Source organism: Rhinichthys klamathensis, unplaced genomic scaffold, assembly GCF_029890125.1.
Source record: "Rhinichthys klamathensis goyatoka isolate OS25496 unplaced genomic scaffold, OSU_Roscu_1.1 h1tg000769l_1, whole genome shotgun sequence".
NCBI classification, from domain to species: Eukaryota; Metazoa; Chordata; class Actinopteri; order Cypriniformes; family Leuciscidae; genus Rhinichthys; species Rhinichthys klamathensis.
In genome coordinates, this window is record NW_026607169.1 from 260,102 (window position 1) to 274,962 (window position 14,861).

Consider the following 14,861-nt stretch of genomic DNA (forward strand, 5'->3'; position numbering starts at 1 on the left):
ACACGAGTCATAGAGACTTTAATAGTTCATCTATTTATTTTAATCTTTGCCTTTGATTCGAGAAACATGCTCTCTGCTCTTTTCTCACGCAGATTTATCGGTATTTATTTATTTATTAATTATTTTATTTGTCCCCGTAGGGAAATTCTGTTTGCAGCGTAGGCTACACTCACACAACATTTGGCAAATTCACATTTGACGTATTATTTGCAATTTGAATACATAAAAACTACTCTAATAGTAAACCTGATTGATATCCAGTCTGTGTCTATTCATCTACTACCACTAGAGGGAGCATCATTTAAAACTTGATTGCTTGGGGAATAAAATACAATTTAAAGCTATTGTTTAAACATCTAGGGACACAATATCGTCGTTATCATTCACAATGATGTTAGCTTGTTTAACTGATTGTCTTTAACTGAGAGTAAACCAGGACTGCAGTGGTTTTAGGAGTTGTTGTGACAGATGACAGATCAAACTCGCCGAGAAACATGTCTAATGTTCTCACAAATAAAACCGAAAGGGAAAATCTTTCTCACTCCTTTTCTGGAAGGAACACAAAGCAAATCCACTAGAACTCTTTCTCTTTCCTTTCTTATAAACGGCCAAACTCACTCATTAATAACAAACAATCATTCATATTCTTTCACACATACAATATTTCAATCTCTAAAGGAGAAACTGACGGGTTTATAAAGGACAATTAGACCAACATTTTCATCAATTAAAGCTCAAAATGCTCAAAATATAAAGTAATATATTATGATACATACTTAAAAAGTATATTAATCTATATATATATATATATATATATATATATAAGGTCATTAAAATGCTTACAGTGTTGAAAACAGTCATTTAAAAAAAAAAATTCTTTGATGAATAGAAAGTTCAAAAGAACCGCATTAACCTGAAATATAATCTTTTGTAACATTATAAACTACCATTCAAATGTTTTTAAAAAAAGAAATTACTTTATTTCAGCAAAGACACATTAAAAAGTGAAAGTAAAGACATTTCTAATGTAACAAAAGACTCTTTCAAATAAACGCTGTTCTTTTGAACTTTCAATTCATGAAAGAATCCTAAAAATAAATTTTACACAACTGTTTACAACATTGATAATAATCATAAATGCATCAAATCATTGTATTAGAAGAATGATTTCTGAAGGATCATGTGACACTGAAGACTGGAGGAATGAGTAAATTCAGCTTTGATCACAGGAATACATAACACTTTATAATATATTCACAGTTATTTTAAACTGTAATAATATTTCACTGTTTTTACTGTATTTTTGATCAACTAAATGCAGCCTTGATGAGCAGAAGAGACTCATTAAAAAAACATGAACGGTAGTGTATATATACTACACGTGTAAATCATAGCACCCTTACTTTAGTGTAACATTATTAATATTATCCATATTATTCGAGGTCTACGTCAGCAGCGCCGCTCCACTTTGACCCGTGACGTACCGGAAGTTTGCGCGTGACGTTATCCGTCTTTGTCCGTCACAGGAGCAGCTAAACGGTGTTGAAAAAAATGAACCCCGAATAACACAGAATGTGAAGCCAGCGATATTTCACACCGTGATTCCTCACAGTCTCGTCAGTTTCTGTGAAGATGTGCGATCTGAGCTCCGCGCTCATTGAAGAGGGCTGGTGAGTCTTTACTGAGTGCTAACGGCTAACATGCTAGTGATGCTAACTCATGTTTACATTCGTTTACTCACTCCGTTTGAGTTTTAGCAGGAGTATATAAGTTCATTTAATATCACTTCATTAGTTTATTTCATTGTCTCTGGCTGTTAGGTGCAGATAGCGACTAAATGATTAGCACGATATTCAACATTTGTTAACTGCTAGTCTATTACCAGTCAATTATTAATACATATATTATATATGTCATGACTGATATTTTAATAATCATCTGATGAAGATTCTAATCGACACACTCGGACTGTCACGTCAACTTTCACAATCTCTATTAAATAAACACGTCACAAGAACAATTAACAGCGTCTTTCAGTATTTAGTGTTGATGTTTATTAATGTTTATTAATGTGTGTTCAGTTCCTTTACATCTCACACTTAACTGAGTGTTATATTCAACTACCATGGTATCCAGTGCTAATACCATGGTACTTTGATGCATTGGTGTTTATCACTGCATTTACATTACTATGGTAAAACTCATGGCCTTTAAAGATATGTATTGTAATTGAAATCTACAGATGCAAATAGATAAAGTGCAATAAAATAAATGCAAACGTGTGTATTTTAGATTATCTTTCCACTAGTCTGAAGTTATTAAAGCAATATAATGCATGAAAAACCCGCAGTGGATTTGCCCTATCATATTTTGTATTGTCATTGTAATTTTTCTGTTAGTGTCACTAGATAAATATGATGACATGGCTTGGGGTGGGTGAGTAAATTATGGGATAATTTAAATTTTTGGGTGAACTAGCTCTTTAAATCTTAAGTTATAAACAAGCTAGGTCAAAAGTAATCTAAAAGTAGTCTGAATACAGGTTAGGTCCATGATTATGTAAATTATTAACATAAATCAAACTCTTTTGCTCTAAATTCTCACTTTTCTTCACAGGTACCTTACAGATGAAGGAATAGAGGAGTGTAAAAGTTCTTCAGAGAAGGAGAAAACATCACTGACTGACATCATCCAAGTAGCGTTAAATGTAAGACTGATATTTGACATTGTCATTATATATTCAAAAGTGTCACATTTATAAACCAGTTGTGTTTCTTTGTCTATTTGTGATGATGAGTTATATTCGGGTTTCGGCTCTCCACACCTTGATAAACAGAACATGAATAATACTAGTGTTATATAATCCCCAGAATGATCTGAGACCCATAGGAAAGAGCTTTCTGCCGGCGGACATCAACAGTGGCCGAATAGAAAAGGTATTCAAGCTAACGGACTTGACTTATGTTGATCATTAGGAAATGGATAGGATTTTCCCATTGGATTTAAGCTAAAAATCCAGAATAATGCAAAGATGACAGACACTGTCCAGCAAACAATTAGACGTCATGCACTTGCTAATGCTGCCCACAAGATGGCGCTGTTATTAAAGAGAACATCAGCAGGACTTAATGGAAATATATGTTAAAGCAAAAGGGTAAAACACCCCAAAAGTACATGATGATTCTGCTTAATAATGTCTGTGAGCTGTTTTTCTGTAACAACAATTGACACTCATGATGCATTATTACTTCCATTTTAGCTTTTAGCGTTTTTTCTGTGTGTGTGATGCAAGATCCCTGTGCTCTCCCACAGTTGGACGGTCCGTGTGTCCTCCAGGTGCAGAAGATTCGTAATGTCGCTGCTTCTAAAGACCACGAGGAGTCGCAGGCGGCCCCCAGAATGCTCCGTGTGCAGATGACAGACGGACACACACTCTGCACCGGCCTCGAGTTTAAACATCTGTCCAAAATCAGGTACAGCTCATGTGTGTCTGAGGATATTTGCATCTGTCTTCCTGCACTTTTTAACGAATCCTTGCTGAATACAAGTATCAATTTCATTCAAAAGACCCTAAACTTTTGAACACTAGTGTAGGGGAGAGCCGGGACGTTTGAAACGGTTTAAAGTTAGAGCTGGAAAGCTGTTTTTGAGTGGGGTTAGTGATTTCTTTCGTGCCTTACTTTTTTTTGACTGACGAGTTGTATTTATTGTTTCATGTGCCATTGTAATGATAATACGGCAGGTGTATTAGTACTGCAACACACCCTTAAGTGTGTAATATCAGAGTTTTTAAGTTTAAGGACAAAACGGGTTTAACTGGCAGGAGGCGCGGTCGGGACGGGTGAAACAGCGACTCCTGCCAGTTAAACCTGGTCATAGGAAAACACTCAATATGACTCAATCACTCAATATGACTCAATATGATTCAATATGACTCAATATGACTCAATCACTCAATATGACTCAATGACTCAATATGACTCAATGACTCAATATGACTCAATGACTCAATATGACTCAATGACTCAATATGACTCAATGACTCAATATGACTCAATCACTCAATATGACTCAATCACTCAATATGACTCAATATGATTCAATATGACTCAATATGACTCAATGACTCAATATGACTCAATGACTCAATATGACTCAATATGACTCAATCACTCAATATGACTCAATAACTCAATATGACTCAATATGACTCAACATGACTCAATGACTCAATCACTCAATATGACTCAACATGACTCAATGACTCAGTATGACTCAATGACTCAGTATGACTCAATCACTCAATATGACTCAATCACTCAATATGACTCAATATGACTCAACATGACTCAATGACTCAATATGACTTAATCACTCAATATGACTCAATCACTCAATATGACTCAATATGAATCAACATGACTCAATATGACTCAATGACTCAATATGCCTCAATGACTCAATATGCCTCAATCACTCAATATGACTCAATCACTCAATATGACTCAATCACTCAATATGACTCAATCACTCAATATGACTCAATATGACTCAACATGACTCAATGACTCAATATGACTCAATGACTCAATATGACTCAATGACTCAATATGACTCATTCACTCAATATGACTCAATGACTCAATTACTCAATATGACTCAATCACTCAATATGACTCAATATGACTCAATGACTCAATATGACTCAATGACTCAATATGACTCAATGACTCAATATGACTCAATGACTCAATATGACTCAATGACTCAATATGACTCAATGACTCAATATGACTCAATATGACTCAATCACTCAATATGACTCAATGACTCAATATGACTCAATATGACTCAATCACTCAATATGACTCAATAACTCAATATGACTCAATATGACTCAACATGACTCAATGACTCAATCACTCAATATGACTCAACATGACTCAATGACTCAGTATGACTCAATGACTCAGTATGACTCAATCACTCAATATGACTCAATCACTCAATATGACTCAATATGACTCAACATGACTCAATGACTCAATATGACTTAATCACTCAATATGACTCAATCACTCAATATGACTCAATATGAATCAACATGACTCAATATGACTCAATGACTCAATATGCCTCAATGACTCAATATGCCTCAATCACTCAATATGACTCAATCACTCAATATGACTCAATCACTCAATATGACTCAATCACTCAATATGACTCAATATGACTCAACATGACTCAATGACTCAATATGACTCAATGACTCAATATGACTCAATGACTCAATATGACTCATTCACTCAATATGACTCAATGACTCAATTACTCAATATGACTCAATCACTCAATATGACTCAATATGACTCAATGACTCAATATGACTCAATGACTCAATATGACTCAATGACTCAATATGACTCAATGACTCAATATGACTCAATGACTCAATATGACTCAATATGACTCAATCACTCAATATGACTCAATCACTTAATATGACTCAATCGCTCAATATGACTCAATCACTTAATATGACTCAAGGAATACCGGTAAATGTAAGAAAATGAATTGTAAACGGATTTGTCTGTCGTCTTCAAAATAGCCTATTTGAAAGATTACGCAAAATGCGCAAAGGCAAATCGGCTATTGTTTATTGAGCGACAGAACAAAAATGTTAATATGAACCTTAAAATTAAAATAAATTACTAAATATGTTTGTAACAATATCTGGCCATGTGTCACTCAGAAAACAACAGGCCAATCAGAAGAGAGGCTCATGAATATTAATTAGATGGGCCAAAATCGACCTGTTCCTAGCAGAGCTCCTGAGACAGGACCGGTACATAAGTTACTTGTCAGGTACGGTTCATAAAAACAAGCATTAGATGAATATTTACCGTTTAAACTGTTATGTTTCATCCGTCCCACCCGTGTGTTTCATTCCCGCTCAGGAGGGACGACTGAAACAAAGCACAACTCCCATTCAAAGTCAATTTTTACTTAAATCATTCTATATTTCTACCGAATAACACATGATACTAAAAGAACACATGTGAGTTGTTGATCACAAAAAAAAAATACGAAAACGACATTTGTGTTGACACTAATACTGCCTGCTATTTAAAAGAAGTGTGTGAAACCGTATGCGACATGCAGCGTTAAATAATCAAACAGTAGTATGTTGCGTTGTTGTTACGTGACCTCGTTATGTTGCGTGTTTAATTCAGCAAGTGGCATCGTTATCATATCTTGTATTTTGATTTAAAGTTGTGTAAAAATGTCTCATGGCAGTCTGATTAAATAGACAGGGATCGTACAAGGTGCTTAAAGTGCTTGAATTTGACTTTTTGACATTTAAGTCCTGGAAAACCCTTGAAAACAGCCATTTTTATGAATTATTAAAACACTTATTAAAACACAAATACAATCTTTTCACTCAAAAATGAACACTACATAAACCCCCATCAGACCTTTTCTCGATACGAAGTAGGCCAACGCCAACATTATAATATAAAACATTATTTATTGAACAATAATAGCCATTATAAACTTTGTATTTAATATATATTACTAAATACGTTGTATGTTGGATACCTTATATCTGTAATTTGAGTTAAAAAAATCCTAAAGATATTGTTTGATAAGTGCGATCTCTGATTATTGTCCTTGAAAAACAAAAAAGTAGTCCTTGAAAGTCCTGGAATTTCTTTTTAAAACAGTTTCTGTACGAACCCTGATTAGAGGAAGAGATGTTAAAAATGGTGCCTGATGTTACTTCAGGTAATGCAATATCAAGTGCATTGCATTGTGGGATACTGAAATCCACCTTACATGATGGTTTATTAGATATTTTGGCTAATTTGATCAAGCTTATTGATTTCAAACGTCAAGATTTGGCCAGTAAATGCGATATTCACAGAGTTTCCCTCACTCACTTCTCGTGGCTGTAAAATCTAGTACCTCAGATATTTAATTGAAGCACGTCTAATTGGACGGGGTGATTTAATGAAATAATGTCTCGGCCCGTCAGACACAGTGAAGTGGCCCATAATGAGGCCAAAAACCCAGGGTTTGATTAAACGTAGCTCTTAATGTGATAAGAGGGTCTGTAATTGCCTGGAGTCAGAAGAAAGAGCTCTGGATGTTGTGGAGAGTGGCATAGAAAAGGGTTTCTCTGACACACACACTGAATTGATGTTCACGGCTCTACAGAGTCACTGCGTTGCTTTCGATGTCACTTCAGGCTCGTTTTCTTTCACTCAATGAACCTAAAACATAAATGTCATTTTGAAATGCGGAAAAAATGTGTCTTTGTGGATGTACATGCCAAGAATGTGACACTTTTTTTTTTTTTTTTTTTAAGGAACACTGACTTTTCTAGCTCTTAAAGGGATAGTTCACTTTGAAATACATTTTTGGTATGTTTTAGCTTACCTCAAGGGCATCCAAGGTGTAGGTGTCTTTGTTTCCGCAGTAGTTGCAATTTTGATATCTTTAGGTCAAACCGTTCTTGTCTGTCAGTCATATAATGCAGGTCTATGGTCACCACCTCAAAGAGCAGCACAGAGAAGTCCAGATTAAACATGATTTAATGACTCGTAAATGTAAGTACACATTGATGGCCTAAGACACGAAACAAGCGGTTTGTGTGAGAAAACGAACAGTATTTATATCGTTTTTACCTCTTGTAAACACAGCCACGTCCAAGTGATCTGAGGGCGCCGCTAGCGCCGGAAAGCGCCGGAAGTGATCTCTTGGGCGGTGGCGAAAAAAATTCAGCGTTTGTCTGTTGATAAATCGAAATCGTCTTCCATTGGGATTTCCTGTATATCTAAATATGTTTAGATCTTCACAGTGAAAGGTAACACTTCCGAAATCTCTGTGTAAACAATGAGTGACGTACACGCGCGAGAGATCACTTCTGGCGGCTAAAATATATATTTTATGAAACATGTTAAACTCTAAAACTGATATAAATTCCAAGCCATAAATCTAAATAAGTTGTGTTCCAAATTTGAGGTTGATATCTCAAAAAATGAGCTTTCGGTAAGATTTTGTTTGGGTGCAGTAACAGATTTCCCCCATTGGGTGCCAGCAAAACTCCACTGGTGCACACAGTGATTGGATTTTAGATTTGCAATAGAGTTTTTCTCTCTCAAATATTACAAGCACACAAACACACAATTTTTTTTATAACACACATACTAACCACACTCAGACATCCATACCAACACACCCACACAATTATCGTTGCACAATTTATCCAATTGGCTCTATAATATGCCGAAGCAGAAAACAGGAATAAAGCGATATTTGTTTTATAGGCCAAACCTGGAAAAATGACACCATCTGATAAAAAATGGTAAAAATTAACATTTTGAAGCCTTACCAACAGAATGAAAGCCTCTTAAAAAAGATTGCATCATTTTATAGTTAAATGAACCTGGGATTAAAAAATGCAGTTTTAATGGGTTTCAATGGGGACATTTTTGTCCAAAAGGCGCTGAGAGGGAGTATTTTGTGTACCTAGTGCAAAAAATATTTTTTTAAGAAAATGGCAGTGAAATAGAAAAATTCCAATAAAAATACACACCTGTGCCAAATTTTATGCAGTTAGCATTAACACAGGCTAAGTGATCAAAAACACAAAACTGAAAAGGACAAAAATGTCCATAAGGATTCACAAGGAACACTGACTTTTCTAGCTCTTAAAAAAACAAAACTGCATGCATTTTGCGGAAGAACATTGTTCTGGTTGTGCTTCGGATTAATATGATTCTTTCTCATAACTAAAAGAGAGAGATTATCCTTCTGCTCATAAAACATTCACTATAGGCTTAACCGATTTGACCAGTTTAGATGGAGAGGATCTCATGTTACTGTAGCTTTACCCATTTATAGACAAGGAACTATCTTAAAAATAAACTCCCGATATATACACTCACCGGCCACTTTATTAGGTACACCTGTCCAACTGCTCGTTAACACTTAATTTCTAAGCAGCCAATCACATGGCGGCAACTCAGTGCATTTAGGCATGTAGACATGGTCAAGACAATCTCCTGCAGTTCAAACCGAGCATCAGTATGGGGAAGAAAGTTGATTTGAGTGACTTTGAACGTGGCATGATTGTTGGTGCCAGAAGGGCTGGTCTGAGTATTTCAGAAACTGCTAATCTACTGGGATTTTCACGCACAACCATCTCTAGGGTTTACAGAGAATGGTCCGAAAAAGAAAAAACATCCAGTGAGCGGCAGTTCTGTGGGCGGAAATGCCTTGTTGATGCCAGAGGTCAGAGGAGAATGGCCAGACTGGTTCGAGCTGATAGAAGGGCAACAGTGACTGAAATAACCACTCGTTACAACCGAGGTATGCAGCAAAGCATTTGTGAAGCCACAACACGCACAACCTTGAGGCGGATGGGCTACAACAGCAGAAGACTCCACCGGGTACCACTCATCTCCACTACAAATAGGAAAAAGAGGCTACAATTTGCAAGAGCTCACCAAAATTGAACAGTTGAAGACTGGAAAAATGTTGCCTGGTCTGATGAGTCTCGATTTCTGTTGAGACATTCAGATGTTAGAGTCAGAATTTGGCGTAAACAGAATGAGAACATGGAACCATCATGCCTTGTTACCACTGTGCAGGCTGGTGGTGGTGGTGTAATGGTGTGGGGGATGTTTTCCTGGCACACTTTAGGCCCCTTAGTGCCAATTGGGCATCGTTTAAATGCCACGGCCTACCTGAGCATTGTTTCTGACCATGTCCATCCCTTTATGGCCACCATGTACCCATCCTCTGATGGCTACTTCCACCATGTCACAAAGCTCTAATCATTTCAAATTGGTTTCTTGAATATGACAATGAGTTCACTGTACTAAAATGGCCTCCACAGTCACCAGATCTCAACCCAATAGAGCATCTTTGGGATGTGGTGGAACGGGAGATTCGCATCATGGATGTGCAGCCGACAAATCTGCGGCAACTGTGTGATGCCATCATGTCAATATGGACCAAACTCCCTGAGGAATGCTTCCAGCACCTTGTTGAATCTATGCCACGAAGAATTGAGGCAGTTCTGAAGGCAAAAGGGGGTCCAACCCGTTACAAGCATGGGGTACCTAATAAAGTGGCCGGTGAGTGTATATATATATAAATATACACAGACTATATAACATCCTACCTGTGGCTTTAACTTTCATGGAAAATGTGATTAAATCTCTTAAAGCGTTGGTTTCTGCAGTGTAAGGTCAGTGTGGATGATCTTATGAGTTTGCAGATGATCATCTCTCCTCTGATCAGTGTGTTTAAAACTGGTGATTCTCCGTATGTTGAAGATTTACTTGTGACGACTAACATCTGACCACACACACACACACAGACACACACACTTACTCTATCAGGAGACACACACGGGCGAGTGACGTATGTACGCAATTTCCCCCCAAAACCATCCTGACAGATCAATTAACGTTTTGAAAAAAGGATTGATGATGTATTGACTCGTTATTTAAATTTGTTAATAAAAATAAAAAACTTTAATGAACTTGTCAACTGCATAAAATATGCAAAAACTGCATAAAACTTATAATAGTGTATCTAAAGCCTTGAATTGTGAAAGTTTAATATGTAATATTACGGGTTTGCTCAAATAAATAACCCCAATTTTCACTCAGAAATTGCTATTAAATTTCACAAATGATTACTAAGAAACCGCAAGTAACGCATTGAATTAATCATGAAATAGTATTTTCTTGTATAACGTACTCGTATAATCTTTGCAACTTTTTTACACCGTCAAACACAAATCCAAGGAATCTGACACTGTAATCTTGTAAAGCCGCTTCAAATTCAAATGACCTTTTCAGTGCTTTTCTTGTACTCCCCTTCCTTTAACCCGAGTTTCAGAGCTTCTGATTGGCTCAGATCCCACCAATCCCACGTCTCTATTCCTGGTGGCCGCCGGCCAGCGACTACAGGTGGAGACTGTTGTTGTGCCGCTCGAAGAACAGAGCGCTCTTTATTCATCTGTTCCTCTCTCTCTACATCTAACATACAGAATGAAACTGTCCACTGTTCATGAGAACTCAAAGCCTCCTTCATTCCCTTGCAGAATTACAAGCACAGAATGGACATGCATTATTGCAACATGTGTATGATGGCATTGCACGCTTATAAAGTGTAGTTTGTCTATTAGGAATACGATGCTTAATGCATACAAATAATTAACCCCCTGTGGTGCAAATCAAGTTTTTAATGTTGTATATATATTTTAATATGCTTTAAGGCAAAGTCATCAGTCAACAGCAGCATCGTAGAGCATTTTCTCCTTAAAACTACTAAAGCCTGATTGAAAATGGGGCTTTTCTCCGCTGAGTTTCTATGATGTTTGATGCTGATGTTTAGAAGGACGCTGTGACTCTGAGATGGGGAACGGGAACATATGTGTGTGACATTAGCAACACACACATTATTAGCTGTTTGATAACGTAGTCGAGACAAAGGCTAATCATATCAATGTGTTCGACACTGTATAAAACACATCATGATTCATGATCTTATAGACAATCCTGTATAATTCACTCTTCCTCTTCTTCTTCAATCAGTGTCTGGTTCAAACATGTTTAACTGAATTAAACCAATATCTCCACTTGCAATTGACTGTTCGCAAAGACCCGCCCCCTTTAGTTACTGTTGCTATGTCCAACAAGCCACGCCTCTCTCACGCCACATGTTCTCACGCAGTGAAAAATACATCGCGGAGCAGAGAGGACACTGACCACACACTGACAGACAGGACACACCAGCTTACTTTTGATATGAAACGGTCTCAACTTTCAAATTTGGTCATTTTTTTAAAAGAAATTTAAACAATAAAAACTGTTTTGTGGCTCTTTATTGTGTCTGAACCGCTCTTAAAGCGGCTCGTGAACCGATCATCTCTTCCTTCTAGTTAATTTATAGCATCAAATAAACATGAATGAACATCAGAAGGAATGTTGTTTTAACCACGGAAAGACGTCAGTACACACCGTTTCTCAAGTTCAAATCCTCCAATGTTAATCTATTAACTCCTGATGGCTGTCGGACAAAAATTGCGGATTCGGCGGATGGCGGATTATGATTGGTCAGATCGCCTGTCAATCAAACTCCCTGCAAAGGGTCGATTGTGTCGCGTTTACTACAGTTACGCGAGTGGATCGGGTCAGAGCCATAGAGAGAGAGAGTTGCGACACTCCCATAGACCGCCATAGGAACTTTGGAATGCGGAAGTAACGCGTGTCGTGGAGCGGCCAATAGTTCCAAACACTGATAGTTTCTCCATTGAACCCCATTCATTTTCAGTGCTTCAGAAGTACGTTCGCTGGTAAATTAATGAAATTACTGTATTTTTTTACTTTTACACACATTCGCCGACCTCTCGTGAATCTAGTCTGTAGTTATATTTAATGTAGCCAGTTTTAGTAAATGTTTATTGGAAGATAATAGGTTAATTGCAGCGATAGCTTACGTGACCAACACTTCACTAACGTTAGCTAACTTACGGTAACTGATGTATATAATATATAATATTTTTTTAAATAATATTTTATATGTGTATATATATATTTATAAAACGGTTAGTTCCAATCCTTGATTCTGATTGGTCAATAGCTGTGCTTTATTCACGATAAAACACGGCTATGACCGCTTCACCCAACGGTTCTATGTATCACTACACAACACCCCTAGCAACCACTCTTAGCAACTTAAACAGATGTTTCATCTCATTGATATTGTTCATTTAAAGCTAGAGCAGAGCATTGTGAGAGATCGAGTAAGCGAGTGTACCTGCATTTACAGTAGACGTAGCATTTTCCTTCAGGTCAGTCCTATATTCATAATAAAAAAATGCGTTTGAATGTCCGCTGCATATTTTGTCCTTTTAACAGTCATGGGGTTTTCCGTGCATAACGTTAGTCATCTGTCAGTTGCGTCTGTCTTCTCCGTGATCACAAGTTCGAGTCCTTTCAAAAGCCTTCTCTACAGACTCACTCACTCACTCACTCATAAAGACAGTCTTTGCCGCCATCTATTGGCGAAATAATATATGTAACTTCTGTTGCTGTTCACGTTCCGGGACTATTTTTTCCAGCGGAAGGCAGGCTTTTAGTGATTTTACTTCATGAAAGTTGCATAGATACATATTTTTCGCCTTTAATATTTTTATTGTGTGGCAACCGTTTTATAAAAGCAATAAGGTACTCGAGGCAAGTGCTGTATCGTGAATAAGTAACGGCTGAAGGGGTTGCAGGCACTCCGCTTCGCGTCGTGCCTAACAACGCCCTACAGCCGTTACTTATTCACGATACAGCACAGCCTCTCGTACCTTATTGCTTACATATATATATATATATATATATATATATATATATATATATAACCTATATATAATATTATATACACACACACACAATTCATTTATTTAAATGGGTTAGGGAGGGTTATGCATGTGCTTATATGTATTTAGGAACATAGTTAATTCACTCATTAACTATCTCTCCGGTTTAATTTTATGAAGAATATTTTTCGGTTGAATATTTACCGAACATTGCTGTATAGTCGTTGCTTTCTACGTTATGGGAGCAGTCTATTTCCCTCCTAAATCATTAATTTGTACATGCACAGCGTAATTATTCATATTTTGTGTTGGTTGGAGTTCTGAACGGCCCGCAGACCTCTTTGCGTGATCACGAAGGTAGGCTAATGGCTGAATCGGAATTTATAAGCAAGATCACGGGAATCAATAGCCTAATACAGCCCAGTTGTGCTAAAATAAATATCACGAGACGTCCATCATCAGATGAATGACATGGAAAAGTTAAGTTAGAGCCGCTAAAGCCAGTGCTACTACCCATGCGAACATGAACACTAAGCTTTTCCCTCCAAAAAAATAGCCTAAAACTTATCTAAGTTGTCACCCTGCCTCTCCAAATGCAAAACTGACATTAACAAAATGCAATAACAGCTTAAAAAGTACTTGGGTGTGTGTTTTATTTTATATTTACCGTTTAATAATCCAATCGCTGCTGTCTGTCCATAGAAGAACATGACAGCCCGCGTATGTTTTGGAACTATTGGGGCTTACATGAACCACGTGACAGCCGTCGCGGCGACATCAAAGCGTGTCGCAACTCTTTCTCTCTATGGCTCTCTCTAGCCGCTGTGACGAGTGAGTGGAGGCGGGGACTAATTTGCATATTCATGAAGCAATGGTGTCGAGTTACATTCAAGCTATTTTAAGGCATGAAGAAACAATTTTCACAGAAAAAAAAAAACGTTAAAATGTCTCAAGATGAGTTTTAAGGGATACAATTATTGACTGCATGGGAACTTTAACAAAAAAATTAAGTTATATAACAAAAAAAAAAATCTTTCTGCTAAATGCATAAAATCGTTACAATTTCAGTTTGGTGTTGCTCGCTTCAAATGATTATTTCCTTGATTAATGATTAATGAGCTTCGAATGAAAGTGGAGCTGTTTGAATGAACCAAAGCATCGCACTGGAACAAACAGTGTTTTGTCTGACGGCTCCTGGGGGATCGGATCGGATCGGCTCCTTTGAGTCTCGTGGCGATGGACTGGTCAGGAAAGTCTGTAATTGCAATAGTCGCGTCACATGACAAACCCCTCGGGCTTGTCTAACGAGGGTTCGGCTGTGTGCTTGAGGGCGAGTTTATTTGCCGTGTAGGAGAGCATGTATTTATAGCAGGAGCTTCTTCTGCAGTGCAGAGCGTCGCATTAACATTTGATCAGGGAGCAGGCAAGGGCACACGTTTGAGGAAATAAGCCTGCGTTTTGGAAAATT

The 14,861-nt window shown here is 37.3% G+C and overlaps 1 protein-coding gene across 2 annotated transcripts in view; it reads left to right on the plus strand.

Annotated features, from left to right (window-relative positions):
* The first annotated feature begins 1,459 nt into the window (after positions 1-1,459).
* Positions 1,460-14,861, plus strand: part of tdrd3 (tudor domain containing 3) — a 35,506-nt gene continuing 22,104 nt past the window's right edge. The window contains exons 1-4 of one of the 2 annotated variants that reach the window (XM_056243025.1): positions 1,460-1,670; positions 2,617-2,707; positions 2,871-2,936; positions 3,313-3,473. In XM_056243025.1, coding sequence (XP_056099000.1) covers positions 1,633-1,670; positions 2,617-2,707; positions 2,871-2,936; positions 3,313-3,473 — 356 coding nt within the window. In that variant the 5' untranslated portion in view covers positions 1,460-1,632. The remainder of the gene's footprint in view (positions 1,671-2,616; positions 2,708-2,870; positions 2,937-3,312; positions 3,474-14,861) is intronic. The other variant, XM_056243024.1, reaches the window with a different exon arrangement.